Source organism: Falco biarmicus, chromosome 11, assembly GCF_023638135.1.
Source record: "Falco biarmicus isolate bFalBia1 chromosome 11, bFalBia1.pri, whole genome shotgun sequence".
NCBI lineage: Eukaryota > Metazoa > Chordata > Aves > Falconiformes > Falconidae > Falco > Falco biarmicus.
In genome coordinates this window covers 14,338,573-14,355,341 of record NC_079298.1, presented here as the reverse complement: position 1 = coordinate 14,355,341, position 16,769 = coordinate 14,338,573, and the positions used below count along the sequence as shown (strand labels likewise).

The 16,769-nt window shown below is 48.3% G+C and overlaps 1 protein-coding gene across 4 annotated transcripts in view; it reads right to left on the bottom strand.

Moving 5' to 3' along the window:
* ERI3 (ERI1 exoribonuclease family member 3) overlaps positions 1–16,769 on the bottom strand; it is a 135,203-nt gene that overhangs the window by 65,552 nt on the left and 52,882 nt on the right. For all 4 annotated transcript variants that reach the window (XM_056356713.1, XM_056356714.1, XM_056356712.1 and 1 more), the window contains exon 6: positions 16,240–16,312. In XM_056356713.1, coding sequence (XP_056212688.1) covers positions 16,240–16,312 — 73 coding nt within the window. The remainder of the gene's footprint in view (positions 1–16,239; positions 16,313–16,769) is intronic.

Genomic DNA, 16,769 nt, shown 5'->3' with positions numbered 1-16,769 from the left:
AAGAGACATCCGGACTGGTGCAGAACTATTTTCAGAGAGAAGTTTGTCTCCCCATCCCTTTCATACCCTGCAGTGGCTCAATGGAAGAATACTTAAGAAGTTGCAAGTTTGGTCATAATGTGTAAAAAGCCCCTGAAATGCGACATCATTTACTCTTCTGTGGTATTGCTCAGCAGAGCTAATAAATCTTGCATGAGCAGAGCTGATTCTAATTTTCTAATATGAAAAGGCATTTGGATTGAGAGAGAGGGGAAGATAAAAGTGATTGAATCTCCAATAGCCCAGCGTCAGTGACAAGAAACATCCTGTGATGGACCCCAAGGAAGAATGGCTCCCCCTCCTCCCTGAACCACAGGCACACTCACCCGCTCACACATCCAATTCTCCCTGCTTTCTGCTCGCCACGTCTCAGTCTCCCCTATTGACAGGACGTGGTTTTAAACACAGTTACACAAGTTATCATTTCTGCCTTTTGATCAATCTGAATTTTCAGGACAATTACCCTCTTAATCAATGATTGCTATCAGCAGCCCCTTGGATTCTTCACCAAGGCAATCGTGCCGCCGGGGCAGACGGTGTGTGCATATGCAATGAAGCTGTGGGGAGGCACAAGTCCATCTTCCCCTGACGTAGTCGTCGGCTAAAAGGGTGGAGAGCTGTGAAGGCCACTTCAAGGAACACCTGACGTAAAAAATAAGCGTACGGAATTAAAAGGGACGTTGTGTGAGGTATCTGTGGCACAGCCAGGCTGGAGGGACCAGGGACCTGCTGAAACTATCATTGAGTTGAAAAATAAGCCAACTAAACCAACAGATTTACCATCCACCGAAACCATATATTTAAGAGCTATCTATAGCCAGCACTAACTGCTCCTAATGAGGCTAATAAAGTCCATTTCCAATTAGAGACTGAAACTACTAGAACAAGGATAGGTGGAGAGGCAGCTTTTAACAACCTCTAAAGATGTGGCATTTGGATTTGGGGTTTTCTGTATTGTTTTTTCCATCAGAAATTATTTAATATCACCAAAATGCCCCTAGCATTTACACACACAAAGCAAGCCTTCCGCCGCTCTTCCCTGGCAGGGTATGTGCTTCGGTAATTGATGTTTGCACAGAATCTCAGCTCTTGGAGGACACAGCTCCTCTGAGGCACCTCTCACCAAAACAGAAACATGGCCCCAGATATTTAAATGCCACAAGAAACTCCAAAGTAGCCAAAGCCCAATTGCAGGGGCCACAGGTTGTCTGGGGGATGAGCCTTAGCATCCCTGCAAGAGCACCACAGGCCGTTGGCAGGTTCATGCTGCTTGGCTTGCTTTTGGCATCGCAGATGAGGCAGGGTGAAGGAGCACATGGCTCCCACCCACACATTGCTCTGCATGGCTCCCTCAGCTACGTTATGGGCTTTCCCAGGGCACAGGACTCCTTGACACATCATTCTGTCCAAAAAATAGCTCAGCCAGACCAAGGCACCATTGTGTCTTTCCAAACAGCTCCAGCAGGTTCAGTGGCTAAAACTTCTCCCAGGCTCAGAAAGCACCCCGCACCTCTCGGGCACTGCGTCAGCAGGAGGGAGCTTTGGGACCTGGATGGCAGCAGGGAAATGCTGCTGGAAAGCATCTGAGCTCCCGCAGGAGAAAAGCGGTGTGGTGGCAGTGTGGTGGCTTCACCATCTTGACCACCAGATCGGGCTGGCAGTAAGCAGCAGAGGCAGCGCCAGGTGAGGCTGGTGGGCCAGCTGCCTTCGCAGGCTGCTGGCTGGAGGAGCTCTCCGAAAGGCACAGTATTTCACTAGCTATTTTACATGGAGAATTGCCTATCAAAGATATCCCCACTGTGTACTCCAGAGCAATAAAAATAAAAAAACCCCACAAGAAGAATTCTTTAGGCGGGTAATGGGCATTTTATTCCTTTTTATGACACTAAACATAGGCAGCTGGCATAATTACACCACAATAAAGGCATAATGTGCACCTAGCAGAACAAACTCATACTTTTGATAATTAGGCAGAGCAAACACAGTCTGGGATTCAGTCACACAGCTTCACTGTCTCCCGGATCTGCTGGAGCCCCCATCCCCACAGCACATCAGCCCCATCCCCACAGCTGGATTTAGCTGGGCCCCACGGAGAAGACTGAGCAAGCAGAGCATCACCAGAGCTCTCCTGTACCGACATGAATGGCCATGCAGCTCTACCGTTTAGAGCAGACCAAGGGCAGGGTGCAAGGCAGGGAGGTGCAGGATCGGTCCATGTGCAGCTCCTGAGAGGCAGCTGGAGACAGAACGCAGCAGAGCACCAATGGAGGATGTCAGTCACCTCCTGATCAGCACTGACTGACCCCACAGGCAAGGCTGCAACAGAACCAACTCCATGTGGCCAAATCATACATGGTACAATAGCAAAGGGAGACCCAGAACACAGGACAGATGCAGAGACCTTTTGGGTTTGGCAGCTTCACTGAGGCCAGCTCCAGGAACTAAAAGGGCTGAACAGAGGCATGGAGACACCCCTCCACAGCAAGGACCTTGGCTGAATACAGTCGGTGGGACAATGTCCAGAGGGAAGTTGGCCCCTTTGCCAAAAGACAAGGACAGAAGGAAATGTCTCAGGGAGGCTGAAAGATCCTCACCTACAAAAAGGGCCAGCATGGACCCGCTGGAGGCTAGGAATTAGCTCTTTGAAGGCTTTGTGCTCCCATTAGTCCTGGTGGCCCTGCTAACCTGCTGACCTGCCTCATCCAAAACACACCAGCAGGCAGCAAGGGTGCTTCTCTGGCAGTTGCAGGCATCCACGTAGGACAGCTCTTCCCTGAGCAAGGAGCACAGCCAAAGCGGAGATCCTAAATGATCTCTAAAATATTAATAGCATCAATCAGAGCCAGGTTGACAGAGGTTACAACACTGGGGGAGTGCAGAGAGCAGGCTTTCCTGAAGCTGGCACAAGACCATATAGTAAATATCCAGAGTTTGTTTAAAAATGCATCTGTAGGATGCATGCAGGAGCAGCACTGGCAGAACGGTGCACTGAGGTTTCATCTCCACACCACTGAAACCCGCTGGGGATGTCAACCACTGCACACAGCAGAGACCAGCTCAGCTACTCTCTGTTCTATGTGGCTTAATGGAAGTTGGTGGCTTTAAGATATATTGAGTGCAGTGCAGAAAAGCTAGAGTACCTTGGCTCAAAAGAAAGGCGATGGAGGTGGAGCTAGTCCATCAGCCATGACTGAGACCTGCACATTCATCTGTGGATAGGATGCCCATAAAAACATTAAACATCATTATGAGCTTTTTCAACGTGACATTCAATGCAAGGAATGGAAGATGCATGTTGTCAGCAAATATAAGCATCTTGTCTCCATACCTACTGACACCCAGAAGGGCACTGCTGAAAACTTGATGAGTACTGAGCAAGCTTGGGAAGGCTGCAGTGCAGCAATCCAGACAATGGCTCCGGGACAGCCATTTGCTTAGGAGCTTTGATGGGAGCAACAGTCATAACAGAGCACCCAAGGAAAAGATGGTCCTGGTCTGTACGAGACAGTGCCCAGGGAACCGGGGAAACCATCCACTGAGAGATAGCCCCCGGCTGGGATCATGTTTTGGAGTGATCAAAGCTGCCCTCCCCAGTGGGCCACGAAACGGGAGACGTTTATGCCTAGACAAGGGCAAAAGATGGGGTGTTTCCTAAAAAAAAGCAGACTGCATCTGCAGACTTTCTAGCCAGTTCTTAGCAAGCCACTGTGATAGATCCAATCCACGGGCTGCAGGTAAACAGCTCAAGCAAGGAAACCTGTGAGTGGAAAGAGCAAAAGCCAGGATGCAGCCAGAAGCCAGCATGGGGGAAGGGCAGCAGAAGACTCTCAATCCCAACTATGAAATCAACTTGCTTCATAGCCTTGGGGTTCTGAGGGATTTAATTAATAATTTAATGAGTATGAAGCACTCTTAAGTTATTAATATACGAATTACACTACAGCATCTCCCAGTTCAGCATCTCTTACCCCTTTATACTGAGCCCATGAGAAGCAAAAGCCAAGCCACGGTATGCCTCCATGCAATGGGGCAGAGGCTGTGCACACCCACACTTTCCCAGCTGAGAAAGCAGTAGCAAAGGTCCCATCCCTTTCTGCAGGATAGTGCATCACACTCAGCACGGGGCACCAGGAACATTTCATACAAAAAAGGCTCTTTCCATTTACTGGCAAGCTGACCGCTACCATAAACCAGCCTGCTGTTGCTGGTGGATGTGGAAGGCAGTCACTCTCCCTCTTGTAGCCATGCTGGCTTGGTAGGACAATGACAACTGAACCAGTTAATGTTCTAATCCTCAAGGCTAGAAAATCTGATTAACCCCTCATCCCTCCCTGGAGAACTACACAGGTCCATTTTCATGTTCCTACATGGAGCTCCTGTCTTTTAAATGTAGAGAAAAGAGGACACAGCTCCTTTCCCAGGCACTAGGCAGCTGTGCTGGTACCCATGAAAAGCTCCAGCTGAAGGCCTGGGATGCAGAGATGCTCTGCACCTCGCCTGACCTACAGGACTCTGGGAAAGGCCATCTTTCCCACATTGCACCTTCGCCTCCCAGCACCTCCTGGCCTGGAATGCAGCACACGTTGCAGGATTATTGTAAAACATGCTCTGCCTCTAATCCCTTCTCCTCTTGCCTTGCTCTGGTATTGGCTGCAGGGAGCTGTGTCAGGCCCAGGGTCAGACTTGCCTCTTGCAATACAAGGGCACACAGGAGGCTCCAGTCTCTCCGGCTGACCGCAGAAAGCATGATACAAGGGAAAACATAGGCTGCACCACAGCGTCACATAAACAGGCACATAAGACTGGAGGTCCCCAGCTTCTGCCAGCAGCACCAGTGCCCCACAGGCACGGCTGTGCTCCTGCATGCAGGTGAAACGCCAGACCTGTGCCAGACAGACACCTGCTCACTGGGAGACTGAGAGCCTAATTCTGACCATTCTTATGGTTTCCCTGGTTTGCTCCCGGGCTGCCATGCCAAGGGTGTATTACAGGGCAAGTCTGGATGCAAGCGTGTGGCACATCAGCCATGCTGTCTGTGGTCATGCTGTACACACCGTTACACCCAGCTACAGCAAACACCCAGCTGACAGGTCCCAGTCACACCATGACCAGCCCTGCAGCAGCTCCCTGTCTGTCCAGGCCCTATGTGGGGACCATCAGGCCATACTCCACAGCCTGCATAACACTGACATTGTAGAAAGATTTCTTATTAAAAAAGCACAAGATGCTTAGATTTCAATGAGGGTTCTTTTGCTTGCTTTCAAATGCTCTTTCCAAAACTTTTTCTTTGGCACCTACAGCACACTGCCCCATGAACAAGCAGGACCAGGACAGCCAGTGTGGCTCCTTCCTCAAGCAAGCAACCTGCAAGCAGCAACCAGACTCATGGTGTAAGGGTCTGAGCAGTATGTTTAACCTCAGCAACAGCATGCACGCAGCCAGATGGGAACCAGGAGGCTCCTCAGTGCAGGGGACAGATGTTCAAATCCCCAGCAAGGGGAGCGCAGGCACAGTGAAGTGCAGCCAAGCAATACGGCACTCAGCAGGAAGAGCAGCACGCAAGGTCTAAGCAGCCACCTCTGCCTTTTGCCTGCAGGTTATGGCAATGTGTATGTAAAAGAACTACAAATACCAACCTGACTCCAACCACCTGCACAGACAAGGATGCTTTTGGTAAAGCAACCATTGCAGGGTGCTCAGCAAACGGCTGCTTACAATTTCATCTAGAAGTCAAAGCTTTTGCGCTGGTTTAAAAAAAGCACAAAAGCCAAATTCTACTCTCTGCTTTGTCCAGTACCTGCAGGCTGCAGGAGGTCGAGTAAAATAATTGTGTTCCTCAGTTCCTCTTGACTCACCACCTTCCTGCCTTATCCAAGAGCCCGCTGTACCACACAGTGCACCAGGAGCCCCTAGTCCTTGCTGGAGCCTGAAGGCACTACCAAATCATAAAGGCTGCTTTGGGATCTTCCCAATACAAACATACTGATCTGGCCAAGACAGCATCAGGAGAGAGGAGTAAAGACCGTACGCAGCACCCAAGGCAACCACCCCTTCTTTCCCAGCTCCAGTACTCCAAATTTCAGTGATGTGTCCCAGGGAAAGCACAGAGCCTGTGTCCAAGCGCAAGGGTGCAGGAAGTGTCACAGCAAACAGGGCAGGAAGGGAGGAGTGACGACTCACACTGTCTGCTTCAAGGTAGGACCAGCTCCACCCAAACCATCCCCACCACATTCTTCTGAATTGTGAAAATTTTAAGAGATGAAGGTCCCACATGCCTGCCCTCATCCGCAGAGACTTTACTGATCTCCTGGCAGCAGGTAATGACATGACCAAGAGCTGTCCACCACAACCACCAGAATAAACTTCTCCCTTCCTCCGAGCACCTTCATTCCTCTACAAATGATTTCTGCCTGGTCTTCTCTAAGCTGAACATCTCAGATCCCTCAGTCTTCCCCTGGAGGTGATGTTTTACAGCTCTCTGACCCTTCTTCTGTTTCCTTCTGGGCTTTCTCCACCTTTGCCAGGTCCTCCCTGAGTGCAGTATGCAAAACTGCTTTGTCCCAAAGGCTAAAACTAGGCTCCAAAACACCTTGCCGAGGAAGAGAGGAAAGATTTTAACATGCACCTAGTGCATTTTAATATGTATTAGCAAAAGAGAGTGTAGGAGAACCCCTGATGGTAAAAGAAGTTAACCCATGTACGAAATGCCATGAGATGGACAGATGCTAAAACACATGTAGGATGGCTATGGGAAGGAAGGACAGAAGGATGGAAGAAGTTCCAGGAAGGGCTTACTGTTAACAGGACCAAAATACTGATTTGTCCCTTTTGCACTGGAGTAGCTCTGAACGGCTTTCACATAACAGGACCTTGTCAGAGGTGGTCTTTACTCACTCAGCAGTCTAAACGGCAACGAGTGAGAAACAGGCTGCATATGCCCAGCCCACAGCCTTCTCCTTGGCATTAATTTGGCAGCAAGAAGGGTGCTTTTCCACAGAGGTGTGGATTTTATGGCCAAAAGGAATTAGTAAACTAATCTGCTATTTTGCAAGCCAGGAAACTTAGCTACTTTCTGGTGAACCAAGACCAAGAACTTATATTAAACCTCTGGGGATCACATCTTTCCTGTCTGCTCCCAAAACTCTTTGTATAGAAACTGCTCCTGTGCTTTTAGGATGCTCCACATGAAAAACTGCCCACAGAAAACTGCCCTTGTGCTTTTAGGATGCAATAAAAAAACAACCCCCAAAACAACCACCAAAAGCCAAAGGAGAGGGAAACACAAAACCATTTGATTTAGGCGAAGATGGACACTGCTTGTTTCTGCCCTCCTGGGATGGGCATGTATGTTATCGCTCAAGTCATCCAAAACCAGTGAAGCCTCCAGGCTGTATCTAGAGCCCCTCTCAGCTGTAGCAAGACCAGCTCCTGAGACTGCAAGAAAAGGAAATGAAATGTGAGGCTGGGATCATTACTTTGAAACTATAAGCTCGTGCCACTGAGCCAAAGCCTGTTATATCGACATGGGTTTGTGTCACCCCAGCAGCAGAGATCATTCTCCATCTCCGCTTGCTCAGCTCCCCTCCTCCCAGGACAGCTGTCAGCACAGTACTCTGCAATGCTCTGGGAAGTCTAGCTACAGAAAAACTCCCAATGCCTTGCCCAGCAGGTTAAAGTCATAGGGCTGAGCTACTGCAGAGTGAAAAGTACCCTGCTGACAGCTCCACCACTCTTGGAAGCTGCCAGCAAAGCACAAAGTGCCACTTGCAGAGGAGCAGACAGCAAAAACCCCAGGTTTCTTTCCCTGGGGCAGAGAGCCCAGAGTGGGGTGTTACTTCTTAAATGTTCCAGTATTTGAAAGGCATTGCATTTGCACCTCAGCTGTCACACAAGATGCTCCTACTCTGTGTCTCCAGCCACCAGCCCGGGCAGCAGCTCTGAGGGCGTGAGAAAACCTTGCCTGCCAGTGAGTCCCAGGCTGAGAAGGTGGAGGGCAGAGCCCTGAACAACTGCTGGCCAAGCAGCCTACACACCATGCCTCTGCTTCCTCTGTTTTATGTGAAAACTACCCTGATACCAGAACTAACAAAAATACCAGAACTAACCCTGATAGTTCCACTGGGCTATGTGAGCACCCTACTCTAGTACGTATTGCAAGCCCACTCACCTCGGTCCATCTGGTTATAACTTCCAGGGAAATTGAGGCAAAGAAGTCTGATGCATCAACCCATCCTGCATCGCCTTCTAATGAGTCCAGGAAGACGAAAGGCAAATGACTGCCAAGAACTTGCAGAGTCTCAACCTCTCTTCCCAGCACAAACCCCTTACATGTTGGTTTTCCTTGGAAGTGTGTTTTTACTCAGCACTCCTTGTTAAATAAGAATGGGAGGACAGGTCACTCTGCAGCAGGACAGAGAGGACTGCTCCTTTAAGGCTTCTCCTGGATGCCCTTTCCCTTTGAGATGACTATCCTCGACTCCCTCCTCATCTCCCTCCCTTTGATTTAAGAGTTCCTCTCCTGGCCCTGACAGTAAGGTATTTCTGTCCCACAGATTATAACTCACTCTGGGCTATTATTCAACTCCCAAGCCCTGGCCCTGCTGCATTTAGTCCAAACATAATATCCTTCATGCATATATTATCTGTCTCCCTATTATCTGGAATCATTTCGGAATTAAATTTCAGTCCTGCAATATTGGCTTGAAGAGCGGCTCGCTTTATGGGCTAGTCAAAGGTTAGAATACCAATCAAAATAACACTGCCGATGCAGAGAGACATTTTAATATTCCAAAACCCGGTAATTGTAAAAGGACATAATATTTTTTCCCTGATTACCCCAAAGGCAACACATGTTAACAAGGCGAGGGAGAGAGTGAAAGAAATTTCAGAGTTCAGACAGCTGCACGACAGATTTAAAGGAGAAGTGGTGGACGGCTGCCGCGCTCCAGCTCCCGCAGCAGGACGGCTCCCCTGCCCGTGCCAGCGGTGCCGCGCTCCCCGAGATGCTGGCGCCTCCAGCCCCAGCCTCGTGGCAGTCACGTCACCTGCGTTCCCCCAAGTCAGGAGCCTTTGAGGGTGCTCTCACCACAAGGGAACGGAGCAGCCAGAGCGACACCGAGACAGACGGTCGAAGATTGTCACGGCAGAAGAAACCGCCGCGATCGGCTGGCCTGACCTGCGCAGGCCACGAGGCTGCCCCAAATTAATTCCCGTTCGAACCAGAGATGATCATTTTAGGAAAAAACCTTCCCTCCTGAGCTGGAGAACCCACCACAGCCCTCGGTAAGTTGTTCCAATGGTTAATTACCCTCACTAAAAATCTGCACCTGAATTACCTCGCTTTGGCTTCCAGGCACTGGAACTGCTTATGCTTTTGTCTGCTAGACTGGAGGAGCCTCTCGCCACATTTTGGCTCCCTCTTTAGATACTTAGGGACTAGAGCCAAGTCTCCCTTACCCCTCTGCAGTACCCTAAATGGCTCCCATGGATTTTACTGCACGGTGACTGTTCCCATGGGTCTCGCAGTTCTCGTCCAGTCATCAAGCTTCCACAATTCTTTCTGTTGCAGAGATAGGACTCTGCATGCTGTACCGGTCAAACCAGTCCCAAAGAAAGAGATGATCCAGCTCCTCTGCTCCTACTCACCATTCCCTGTTTACAGATCCAACTGCAGCCACCTCCTAGATGCAGTATCTGCACACTTTATCGAAAATGATTTTTTATGTTTTCTTTCAGGGCATTGATAAAAGTGTTAAATACAAGAGGTCTGAGAAATAGATCCCTGTGGGACCCCACTAGGAAGACATGCACTCCATGATGATTATCCATTTACAATTAAATGCTAGGAGCTGTCAGTTTGCTCGTTCTTAATCAATGTAATGTGTGCCATGTTGATTTTGTATCACTCTTGTTTCTTAATCAAAATGTCATAAGGTACCAAGTCAAATGCCTTCCAGAAGTATATTACATTGACATGGTTACCTTTATCAACCAAACATGCAGTCTCATAAAAAAATATCAAGTTAGTTTGAAAAAGATCTAGTTTCCATAAATCCACATTGATTGGCATTATATTACCCTCCTTTCATTCTTTATTAATCAACTATGATATCTGGCTTTTCATTACTTTGCCCAGAATTAATGTCAAGCTGATAGGGCTATAATTACTTCATCGGTCATCCCATTTGCCCTTCTAAATTACTGGTACAACATTAGCTTTCTTCCAGTCCTCTAGAACTTCCCTCATGTTCAAAGACTTATTAACAGTCCAGGGCTTCTCAGCTAGCTCTTTAAGACTTGTGTACACCAGCTATGCAAAATGCCAACCAAAAGCCACCACTTAACTTTATCAGAAAATTGTGTTGCAACAGCAAACCTCTTGCTCAGTGACACAGCATCCTCTGCCTTTCTGTAAATACAGAGCAGCAGCATTTTGCTTTTGCAAGCAATTCCATCCATTTCCTTCCAACTATGTACCAATGCCATTGCACTGACACTTTTCTTTCCTAATCTCCATAGAAAAGACTCTCTTCCTCCCCTTAGCCCTGGCACTGTGCTTCTCCTTGTGCTTCCTTTCACAGCCTCTCCCATTCCTGCCTTTCCAAAGCCAAGAGCTCTGCAGCCAGGGGCAAGTAGCCCAGGAAAGCACAGTTCCCGCTGAAGGAAGGCATGACAGGGTCTCAGAGCACTCACCCATGCTGCAAACCAGCAAAGCACTGAGCACCATAGGTATATAAGAAGCTCCTCCCTGTTAAATGGGAACATCTATTCATGTGCTTGATGCTTGGGCCATGCAGCACTCTGCCTCTTCTAACCTTACTAGGTATTTTATATTCCCTATAGCCAGTAACTCAATAAACAGGCAATTGATAACCATCACAGTAAGCCCTCAAGAAGCTAGACCTCACGAAAGCAACTTCCAGGCATACGGACCAAAAAATAAACCATTTCTCAGTTGCATCCATTTCAATGTTCCTCATCTAAAGTGCTTAAGACACTTCAGCACCAAGTGCCTGAGAAGCACCCAGAGCTCCTCCTCCCACCCAAAGGCAGAAGGAATTGTTAATTCAGAGGAGAGACAAAAAGCTGTTAGCAAATCTTTGTTTGCTTAAGATGTGTTTATTTCTAGTTGCCAAATATTAACAAAAACATCCTATTACATGCTTCCTCTGTCAGATTTCACAATGTGAATAGGAAACCTTAAAACATTTGTGCATGTGTATTAACAGTTTGCTTCCAACTATGAGTATCTACAGATCAATAAAGGCTGGCTGGGAAAAGGCCAGCTCTGCACACAGCCATGGCAACCCCAGCATGGTCATGCTGTGCTCCCCAAGACCCTGTCAGCTCTGTTTTGTGATGCCTAGAGAATGAAAGTTGCATTCCTCCACACACATCATGCAACCTTTGCCTTTCATAAAGCCTTCCCGACTTCAGGAGGATGTCAAACTAGGACCAGATTTCTGTCATTTCTACAGCAACCACTATTCCTGTATCTAAAGACGTGCTGCCCTCTGTGAACAGAAATCAAAGATGTTCAGACATGCCAGGACAACTGTCCTGAGAAAGGGGCAGCTCTGTCTTTTTTAAAAAAATAAATAAAATATAATTTGCAAAACAAGGAATAAATCAATCCCTCAGTGTATACATAAAACATTCCTTATCTTCTAAACGCATAACATCCAGAGAAGAAATAGAAGATCAGGATAGTGTATACAGTATTAAAAATAGCTTTCACAACCCAGTTCTAGAGTCACAGAGCCCACAAGTGCCTTTGTGGCAGCCCTCTGACAAGACAGGCTGTTCTGGAAGAGACACAATTAAGCAAGACTATGGCAGAGGTCTCAAGTCAAGAATAACACAAGGGAGAAGAACCAGAAACACCTATTTGTTCTTTCACACAATGCAAGACCTAGGTCCAAGAAAACAATCTGACAGTATGCTTAAAAGAAACAAAAGGACTTGCATCTTCACACAACACATAAATAAAGAGCATAATTAAATAGCAAAACTCATTGCTGCAGGATGCTGTAAAACTGAAAGCATGAACGGATTCAGACAAGGATATGCAAGTTTCTGATAGACAGACATGGTAAAAACAGTGGGTGCTAGACACAGTGGTCTGGAGGCAGTTGCCAGCCTCAACCCTTGAAAGACAGTTGCTGGGAACCAGAGAAAGCTGACTTGAACCATGCTTTCCTTGCTGCACCTGCAAGCATCAGCAGATCTAGGTCAGACCTTCGGTCTGGCCATTTTGACACTCTCATCATCCTTCCAATGTTTTTCTTGGACGAGCCAGTTGTAAGAAAATCTAGCTTCACCTCCTTTCTTCCACCTCTTCCCTCCATCAAACCACTCTCCCATCTGTGACGCCCTCCCAGCCCGGTGGTGCTGGATACTCCTGCTGCCCGCTGGGTTTCCCATTCGCAGGCTCCCAGCCGCCCTGTGATCACAGGCACTGTGCCCTCAGCCTAACACAGCGCTGGCTCCATCCCCGTGGGGTGAGGATCTATCACGGGACCGACCATGCTGCCAACGCAAGTAGGACCTGGAACGATAAACCACAGAGGCTCCCGAAAGAGCAAAGCAAGCATGGATGAGAGCCAACTCTTGTGTTAGAATAAGCACTAATGAATTTATCCAGGCTACCTGAGGATAGTCTTGGGGCAGCAGCTCGGTTGTAGCTTGCTAGCTGCAGCAGCTTTCCTTTTTGCATAAATCTTGACCCACGGCCTCCTGCTTTCTTACTCCACTGGTGCCCCTCACTCCTGACACAAAGTGATCTCTGCTGTTTCCATCCTGAGCATCCAGCTCCCAGCGATGTAGCTCCCGTTCTGCACCTCTAACTCACAGGGCCTCTGTGGCTTGACATGATGGGTACATAAGGAGAACTGGCAGATGGGATGGTGGCTTTCTGTCAAGATGGTTTAGGGGGATACCTCAAATGCTGCAGCATTCAAAGAAGCCTCCTCTGCTTTCTGCTGCCCTCCCACAAGGCTGAGCTAATGGAAGTGAAGAACATGATAAACTCTCTGCCCCGAGTCAGCTCTACACTGACAGTTCACTAAAGATACAAGATCGCTCAGTGACATTAAAAATGTCAGCAAACACCGATCAGGCTTGATGGAAGGGACGCATTAGCAGGCTGGGGAGGCACAGGGCACGGCAAAACTTCAGCAAATGCAGTCAAGTGCATAGCCAGCTTTTCACCCTCTGTCCTCCACAGAAGGCTTTTTCCATAGATCGCAAGACACAGTGGCCACTATCACAGCTGTCAGGTGTGAAGCTCACCACCACCTGCACAGCCAGATCAACCCAAAAGGTTTGCCTGTGGCAACACAAGCATGGCAGCTAGCAGAGGCCAATTCCCATCTTAGCTTACCCGAGAGGCAAGTCTTGGAAACTTTCAAAGAGGCCTGGAGGCATGAGGTTTGCACCTCAACTGCTCGTGCAGCGCAAGAGTGACAAGGGAAGGAGTTTATTGGAGAAAGAACCCTGAGAAAGACTGTCTTACCACCTCAGGAAGAGGAACTCCTGAGCTTTGGAGCATCCTGCATTCTGGCAGAGACAGCACAGACAAGGACTGTTTCTTCAAGTGATACAGTACAGAGACAAAGAGGAGCTGAAGCTGTGTGTGCTTGGGCAGAAGCGATCTGGAACATATTTTGTTGCTGCTGCACTACACACAGGTACACAAACACGTCTGCCCCATGCACACACTTTACTGTACGTAATCCCACACTTCTGCACTGCCTTGTATTTACAGCAGCAGCTCCCTGAATCAGAAGGGTCCTCTTGTTATCACTGTTCACAAGCAGAGACCCAAAGAAGAGACAGCAGATGCAGGCGGGGCCAGCCTGCAGGAGACTGCTGTCAGTCACACATGCCTGTGTCCTGGTTTCAGGACATCAGGTTTTCTCAACATCCAAGTCTCTGCATTATCCATGACCTAGAAATTAGCAGTTTCACAGCCCCCCCCATCCTCCGCAACACCTTCACTTTCATGGATCAGGTCAGAGGCAGACTCAACCTAGAAGGTATTTCTAAGCCAGGAACATGCCAGAGGCAGGAGAAAAGGGGCCACCTGAGCTATGCAGGGAAGAACACTGGGGCTAGTTACCTGTCCACCCTTATTCGTCTCACACTGGGAGCTCACTCAAAAGAGACTAAGGCTCCATTGGGTCCAGCTGCTTGCACAGAATTACTTGTCTAGGCTGGAAATCCTCCCTCATGAAAACACAGGGAGTTCCCCCACAAGCACCCTCTGAGAGCAGGGCAGTGAGTGGCATGGAAAGACCCTCACCCTGGGGTGAGAGCAAGCTGGGGCTTGGTCTTAGCAGCTCTTAGCCACAGGACAGGAGGTCCCTGCTCTCCTCTTCAACCTGGGTCACTTCCCAGAGGGGCGCAAGCACCCTGGAGCCAACCTGTGTCACAGGGTGTCAGATACTAAAGAATCAGAAAAACTTCAGATTTTTAAGGGATTAGAGGGGTTGGAGGAAGTTGAACAGTTCTCACACACATCTCCCCACACGATCTTAAGGAGATTGAAGCTTTACTTTCTGTGTAACACATCCGCAGAGGAGGACAGCCCCAGCCCACGTGCCCCAGTCCTACATGCTCAGCATGTGACCCCTTCAGAGAGCTGGGCAGGGGAACATAACTGCAACAGCTTCCCTCCTCCTCCTGCCTTTAGCTCCGTGCTTGGTGCTTCACGGATGCTCACCAGCCCCCAGCTGAGTATCACAGTATTTGCTGAAGTACAGCACATGACCACCGATCTTGAAGAACAGCCACTTGCCTGGACGTCCATGTTACAATGAAACCCAGCTCCTAACACACTAAATCCAGGAGCCTTGAACTATGGGAAAGAGCTGTAAGTCATTCACCCTGAAGCCCAGAGGAGGAGCATGGCTGGATCAACCTACTTCTTAGAGAACATCACAGTACCTATGGATATATATACACATATATATTTTAAGTATTATTCTGTAGCCATCAACCTGCTGGTTATATAGCTGCTATCCATTCACCGGAAGTTTAGTGAACTTCAAATGGCGATCATTAATGGTCACTGAACTGCAGAATGCCCCAATGTGCTTTCAGATTTCATTTACCAAGGACCAGCAATCAGCCAAAAGATTTGCTCTGACAGCAGGGAAATACAAGACCCTTTGACAAGTTCAGCCAGAAATGTGCTGCCAGCATCCCTTGTTAAGTTCATGTTCTACCCTATTTGACGGAACAGATCATGCAAATTGTCCTTCTGCGGCTGCTCAGCCTGTCACTCATGCTTCCATTTAAAAACAAAATAAAAGAACAAAAGAAAAGCCCACAAGTACAACGAGCTGTTTGCAAGCAAATTCCACTTATCAAGACCCCTAATTATTGGGAAAAGGTGCAGAAACCCAAATAAAACATTAAATTGGATGGGGGAAGGGAATCTTACTCATCCAAAGGTTTAACCAGGAGGGCCACCCCAGTTTCTTTTGTGCACAGACACCAGCCTGCCCCCTCACCCTGCTACTGCTTGTAATCACACTTGTTCTTTTCTTCCCACTTTGATTTGTGACTTACAGTTATCACCACATTTTTCTGGGCAGATGGAGCAGCTGTGCCAGGAGACCCTGTGGATGCAAAGCAGGCTGCTCCTTAAACACCCAGAGATGGTGTGGAGCAACGCAAGGCATCAACAGTAAAGTGCAAGGCATTCTGCTTTGCAAAGTGACCTTAGGTGGACGTGCTGCTGAGACACCTCCCCCTTCCCCATACCACAAAGGGAAATACTGATTTTTATACTGAAATACTTCCGCATTCATCAACCAGAATTTGTTCTAAAGAGAACTGTGCTCCTAGGGGTCTTATATGGCTGCATAACAAAACAGAGGCAGCAACGTCGGGGCCAACACAACCTTTGCTGAAGAGGGGCCTCACAGTGTCCCACTATTATGCGGAGACACCGCGCTGTGCCCGCCACAATGGGATTCTCCCCAGCTGCAGAACACATCCCATCAAGTACAGTAAGACTCTATTAGCAGAGATACAATAGGGAGCCAGAGGACTCGCTCAGCCCAGCTTCTGAGAAAATAACTCATTTCAATGCAAAACAGCAGTAGTTATTAGACACCTCCTTAAAGAGGAAAGCAGAAGGGGGGGGGGGAGTGCAGGCAGAGACAGGGACCATGGCAGTTTGCACAAAAGTACCTTTTTCAGATTAATCCACTGTTTGAAGTAATCAGCAACCGGCAGCCCTAAGTACTGGCATTGTCCTGGTAACCTGTAAGAGAGAAGAGAGAGCAGGTTTGATTCAATCAGCGTCCTGACAACACAAACTCTGTTTTCTTAAGTGCATTTCGTTCTGAGATGGAAGAGACCCTCAAGTCTGCTGTAACATGCTGCACATCAGAAGGACTGTAGCTCCTGGCAAAAAAAAAAAAATAAATAAAAAAATCTCACAAGAGCACAGCCTGGCTGAAGACTTACATCCATCCAGCTGCATCCAGGCTGCTGACACCTTTCAGACCAAACATTTTGAACAGAAGCTGTGTGCAAGTGCAGCACGCAGCTCTTCTCCACAGTGGCTAATACACAAACACGACTGGAGCATCCAGGCTGTCCTTAGCTAAGTAAACTCATCACAAATCCCTGCAAAACCATCCTGTTTCAGCCAGCAGCTTACAGGGCAGACTGAAGGACTGACAATTCACCTGTCATGCCCCGGTGCTTTTACATTT